We start from the raw sequence: 6,196 nt of genomic DNA on the forward strand, positions 1-6,196 counted from the left end.
CTAAAGTGTGTAGAGTAGACAACCATAGTCTACGATTCGTAGATGTATTTACTCCAATCTAACTTTCGTACTTTTTTTTACTGTCTGTACATATTTTTCTTTTTGATTTCTAACTGTTTAAATTATGTTTTGCAAATTGGAAATTTAATTTTAGTTAACCTTGACTGTCATGAAACATGTAGGCTAACTTTCCCTATGCAAACTTCTAATAAATACTTCAATCAATCAATCAATCAATCAATGCAATGCAAGCGCGCTCGTACAATATCATAATATGCTGCTTTGGTCTTGCTTTCATAGACATGCTTGATTGTGTCTCTCAAAACCTGGCAACACAACACCGTTTCCGCTTGCTTGCCAAGTTGCTTGCTAAACTGGAGCTTCCACTGTGGTTCACAACGCTGTCAGCTTGAGGCTGTTTGTGCAGGACTTTATATCACCTTTTCTAGTTAAAGTTACACCGTGTTGTAATCTCCACAGTAACATAAAAACACCATGGCAGAGGCCATCCAGAAGAAACTGCAGGCGGAGTTAGAGAAATACAAACAGATGCAGAAAGGTAAATCATGCTAGCAGGGTGGCTAACTGGGCTAGCATGAAATGCATGACTGCTGCATGTTTGTTGGGTTGATGTAATTGATGTTCTTTGTTAGCCAGACATAATATGTTTTTAGACATCTTTTTAAAATGTCTATGTACACAGTAAATGTTATATTATGTTTCTGGTGTCTTAAGTAATTAAAACAAAACCATTTCTGTCTGTTACACTTTATTAGATGTCAGTAAGAGCATGGCAGCCAGACAGAAACTAGAGGCCCAGTTGACAGAGAACAACATAGTCAAAGAGGTAAGTGTTGAATTATGTTATCAATATCATGTTATTATAGTCAACAATATATGAGTACAGTACATATATGGGACACAAGTTCAACCTCTCTCTATTGGGGTCTAATAATAGAAAAGGCCAGCTGCAAGCAACTGAAATGCTCTAAAATCAGGGGACTTTTCTTCAGGCCCCTTATCTGAGTGAGAGATGATTCATGAAGCAGGGACCCCCACTGCATATTGAATAAAACATGGTTGCAGATTAAACCTGTTTTGTAGATTCATAGACATGTTTAGCAGCGCTGTCATCAGTGTTGGATTCATTTTGATGTGTATTTTCAGACACTTAACCACATCCATCATGTAAACCATCAATACTTAGTATTTCCCTCTAAATACAACTTTTGCAGAAAATAGCTGATCTACCTCGCAAGTTATTAGCGTGTATATCGTCTATTTTTTGTCAAAAGTTCTCCTCAGAATACTAGGAATGCTAGGGTTCAAGTGGTTAATGTAAGATTTGGCAGCCCTCCTGTAATAACTCTGGAGACCCCTTTAGATGTCACTCGTCGAATCTATTGGGACACGTTATAGCCTATATCTCACGTCAGGCCTCGAAAGCACTACTGGTCATGTTATGAGCAACTCTATCAATAAAATCTGTGCACTGATCATTTTTCTGTGTGTTCTTCGAGTTTGGAGGCGCTTGTTTTCCATAACTGAATGTCCTGCTGCCTCCTGCATAATGTGCAATTTCTAAAATGGGTTGAACCCAGGACGTTGAGACGAGATTTACAAACAGCAGCACTTCCAAACTCGAACACACTTGAATCACATGCATGGAATTTTATTTGCCCGAAAATTGCTCATAACATGTCAACGGTGGATATTTATGAAACAAAAGCTTGGCAGATACAAAGAGAATTACGCAAGCTTTCCGGACAGCTGCAATATTGATGAGTTCATTATCTGTTTCATGAATGGGTTGTCAATGCAGGTTATTACAACTTGGATGCCGATAGCGTTTATACTAGCATTTTAAGGGGTCTATAGATATGGTGTCAGGCATAATCGCCTATAACATTTTCGCCAGGTCTTTTCGCGGGGCACTTTTGCCGTGGAGGAGAGTCTTTTCACCTACCTGTCTGAGCCATTGCGCCTACCCTCAATTCTGCTGTCAGACTGTCCATGTTTTCATATTATCTCTTTGTCATTTAAATATTATAGTGACTGTGACAGTGGTGTTACATGTCAAACCTACACACAGCTATCCTATGCACTCCATAGTAATCACATAAATACAGAGCTATTGGAATCAGGTGCGCCCAAATAATTAATTAATCCATGTCCCGATACTATACATTCTTTGGTGCAGTATTGAACAGTATTGTAAAATGAACAGTGGTGTAGGTCTATTATTGTTTTAACATTAGGCTATACAAAATATATATGTAGGCTATTAGCCTATATAGGTCTATATAAGATATGCTACACCTAAATAGCCTATAGAATCAACCTTGCCTGTCAACAGGCATAAAAAACTATTTTGCCATTTTTTAGGAATAAAATGTGATGTAAATAATAAATGTCAAGTAAACTGTTAGCTTCACTTGACACCACTGTCACAGTCACTATAATATTTAAATGACAAAGAGATAATTTGCAAACATGGACAGCAGCGAAATGGCTCAGACAGTTAGGTGAAAAGACTCTCCTCCAAGGCGAAAATGCCAGGCGAAAGGACCAAATGCGTGTAGGCGAATATGTTATAGGCGAAAGTGCTGGTGACCTATAGATATTTGGATACAGACCCCTAAGGGTCAATTTGGTTCCCAACTATCAGTCATTTAGCCTGGGACCCCTTGGAACCCCCCCTCATGGACCCCTGTCCCACCAAATGCAATAAAGAATCAAGTCTTTTATGATAGAAAATTAGAAATGTGACTTTCTCTCTGGTAATGACGTGTTTTCTGTGTGTTTTCAGGAGCTGGACCTGCTGGACAGTCAGAACATAGTTTATAAACTCATTGGGCCTGTTCTGGTGAAGCAAGATGCTGATGAAGCTAAAGCTACCGTTGCTAAGAGGCTAGAATATATTAACGGAGAGATGTGAGTTTCCTTTTTCATTTCTATGAACCCATTATTGATTAAGGGCTTGTACAAACTGCACAACGTTTTGTGCCGATTATGCTGTCGCCGACCATTTTTGGCACTCGCCGACAAAACCACCGATCTGCCCCAAGATCGGACTTTGCTTGCAGAGGTTTTGGTTGTTGTGGTTTGAAAAGCACTGCGAGAAGATCTGCCCGCGATATTAGCGCTCGCCGATCCCTTCTCGAGCGTTTGTGTGTGTGTGTGTGTGTGTGTGTGTGTGTGTGTGTGCGTGTGCGTGTGCGTGCGCACAGAGAGAGAAATCATTTGCGTCCTGCCACGTATGTATTGCGGCCACGGGAGCCTTTCACGTTTTTGTTGGACATTTGGAATACAAACAAACGATCCAATAATCGCCTACCACTTAAATATCGTACAGTGTGTCCTAGCCTTAAGACCTGAGGTCAATTCTACAAATGTCATCTAAATCCCAAAACAGTTTTCTGAAAAACATGGCGTTGCTATATCGGTGGTGCCGCAAACATTTTCATGTCAAGGACCCCCGAAATGTATTTTGCCACAGACTCCCCATCTAAATATATTTTGTTCCAGGGTCCTCCAAAAGCAAAGATTTTAGTTAAAAAATATATATATATATTCAAAGATTTGCTCACATTTTCTTGATTTTCCTAAAATAGCAGATCTACAAGCTCATAGCACACCACGCAGTGACCTGCTATGAGCTTGTACTGTATATCAATTCATGCTTGTCAGGGTTGTGGCCTGAAAAGTTTGGGAAGCCTTGCCTTAGAGCTGTTGTGTTGAAATAAACATCCCTTTTTAGTAGAGATGCACCGATCAGGTTTTTTGGGGCCGATACCGATCACCGATCAGCTGGAATCAATATCTGCCGATACCGATATTACCGATCGATCAAAGCACCGATATTACCACCGATATTACCGATCGATCACAGCGTGAAATCCATAAATTCTTCTATTGTGTCACTGTCGGAGCATTTATATATTTAATGATTCCTCTTACACAACATTGACATTGTATATATTAATTCAATTCAACTTTATATTTTAAGGTCATGATTTGATTCGATTCTCAATATGATATATTATCGTAAATCATTTTAGTCCTAGGAAAATTCCTCCTCAAGAAAAACAAAACAAAAAGGTTTTCTCATAAAGACAGTGGCAATATTGTCTATCCTTCATTATTTTCAAGGTTATTTGGCTATAATGGTTAATAGCAACAATAATAGGCCAAATAGGCCCTTAAGATTTTCTGTACACTATATACATATTTGGGGTCCTTGCTCTTGGCATGAAAATGTTTGAGAACCACTGTTCTTAAACAATATCAGACAACAACATTTCTGTTTGACTGACCTTCCCAGTTTTTTATTTTTATAGACCTGTTTGCTGGAAAAAACAGGATATGGCAACACTTTTTATAGACCTGTTTGCTTGTTTCTGTCGCAGAAACTAAATGGCAACGCGTCATCCTCCTTACATCTAGTGCTAACGGTTAGCACCTGTGGAAATGACTGTTTTAAACTATATAAGGGAACTACAAACGTTATCCTTAGATCGACAACAACTACCTCCAACTGTTGTCCTCCAATGACTTTGGAATTATGTTTTTTGGAATTAAGTTTAACATCAACGTTACAGCCTCTCTCTCTTCTCTCACGTCGCAGAGAGAGAGAGAGAGAGAGAGAGAGAGAGAGAGAGAGAGAGAGAGAGAGAGAGAGAGAGAGAGAGACGAGCGGAGCCTCGTTAACCCAAAGAGAGAGAGAGAGAGAGAGAGAGAGAGAGAGACACGAGCGGAGCCTCGTTAACCCAAAGAGAGAGAGAGAGAGAGAGACACGAGCGGAGCCTCGTTAACCCAACACAGCTGAAAACGCATTCATCTGATCACTCAAATCGTGGATTTTACTTTGAGAAGTCAACACCTACAAAGGTAGAAGTAGGCTACTATTCCAATGGTGTATCCAATATGTTTAAAACAAACAACTTTCATCTCACTCTGTCCCCCTTTCTTCGGTGCATGTCTGTGTGTGGTGTGGGAGGAGGGGGGGGATTAAGTGGCTCACAGACAGAAGTGAACATGGAGCCGCACGCACGCACGCACACACACACACACACACACACACACACACACACACACACACACACAAGAGAAGAGAGGAGAACAGAGCTCTCCTTCGTCAGAAGCACGCATGCACAACGCGCACGTGAATCGAACGTCAACGTCCCTTTTGCTTCAATCCCTTGATCGGCTCGCTTTGATCCAATTATGGAAACACCGATCAAAACCGATATGGCCTTGATCGGCCGATCTGATATCGGAACCGATCAATCGGTTCACCTCTACTTTTTAGAGGCTCAGTTTCGCTACAAAGGCTATGTTGAAGCTTTTGTGTTCGTTGTAAAGGTTTCTCTAATGTTGTCTTGTGTTTCCTTGTGGCTCTGCAGTCAGAGGTACGAGAGCCTTCTGAAGGACATGGAGAAGAAATCGGAAGCGCATCGAGAGGTTCTGTCCAGCCTGCAGCAGGAGTACCAGAGAGCACAGGGCCGCACCACGGTCAAAGTGTGACCTCAGACATTACACACACACACACACACACACACACACACACACACACACACACACACACACACACACACACACACACACACACACACACACACATGTTTGTATTACAATACTTGTGAGCACATCAGAACTTTAGGAAGGCAATGAAAGCGGCTGAAAAAAGTTGGAAAGTAGCAGACCGTCTATTTTTCGGCGCATAACATCAGCGCATAACTGATTATTAAATATGGACAACAACTCTGACCCCAACCCTTAAACCTAGTTTCAGCTAAATGTTAATTCCATTAATGTAGGATAACATAAAGCCCAACTTTGCCACATTTGCAGCAGTGCTTGTTTCTGTTATGTTGTAAAAAAAAATAAAAGGTCATTTCTTATTTAATACGAAATCCTTTCTTTCTTTTTTATTCCTCCAACTGTTAATTTTATTTTAGCATGTTCCATGTGGGGTGAGAGAGAGATACGATGGATGGATGGATGGATGGATAGTTGCACTCAAAACATTCAGGTACTCAAAGGCGTATGTAAGGAGACCGCTATTATTAGTCCTTAGCATCGCAATCAGTTTATACTTAGGCAAAAAATATTAGAAACATGTGGAACGTTTACACAGCTTTTCACTTATAGGGTTCCCTGGCACAAAAATAAAGATTTGCAAATAAACTAGCTA

General features: G+C 40.4%; 1 protein-coding gene across 1 annotated transcript; it reads left to right on the forward strand.

The window, feature by feature from the left end:
• Positions 1 to 384: 384 nt before the first annotated feature.
• pfdn6 (prefoldin subunit 6) lies at positions 385 to 5,909 on the forward strand. Its single transcript, XM_080745538.1, has 4 exons — positions 385 to 559; positions 777 to 847; positions 2,810 to 2,934; positions 5,406 to 5,909. Exons 1-4 carry the CDS (start codon positions 496 to 498, stop codon positions 5,524 to 5,526), a joined length of 381 nt encoding a protein of 126 aa, XP_080601664.1. The 5' UTR covers positions 385 to 495; the 3' UTR covers positions 5,527 to 5,909.
• Positions 5,910 to 6,196: the final 287 nt, after the last annotated feature.

The sequence above is a fragment of the Nannobrachium achirus genome (assembly GCF_963921795.1).
Source record: "Nannobrachium achirus genome assembly, chromosome: 17".
In the NCBI taxonomy this organism is placed as follows: Eukaryota; Metazoa; Chordata; class Actinopteri; order Myctophiformes; family Myctophidae; genus Nannobrachium; species Nannobrachium achirus.

Coding starts and splice junctions, on each gene's coding strand:
- pfdn6 (XM_080745538.1), top strand. CDS start 496: ATGGCAGAGGCCATCCAGAAGAAACTGCAGGCGGAGTTAGAGAAATAC. Junction 560..776: donor ATACAAACAGATGCAGAAAG/GTAAATCATGCT, acceptor ACACTTTATTAG/ATGTCAGTAAGAGCATGGCA. Junction 848..2,809: donor AGAACAACATAGTCAAAGAG/GTAAGTGTTGAA, acceptor GTGTGTTTTCAG/GAGCTGGACCTGCTGGACAG.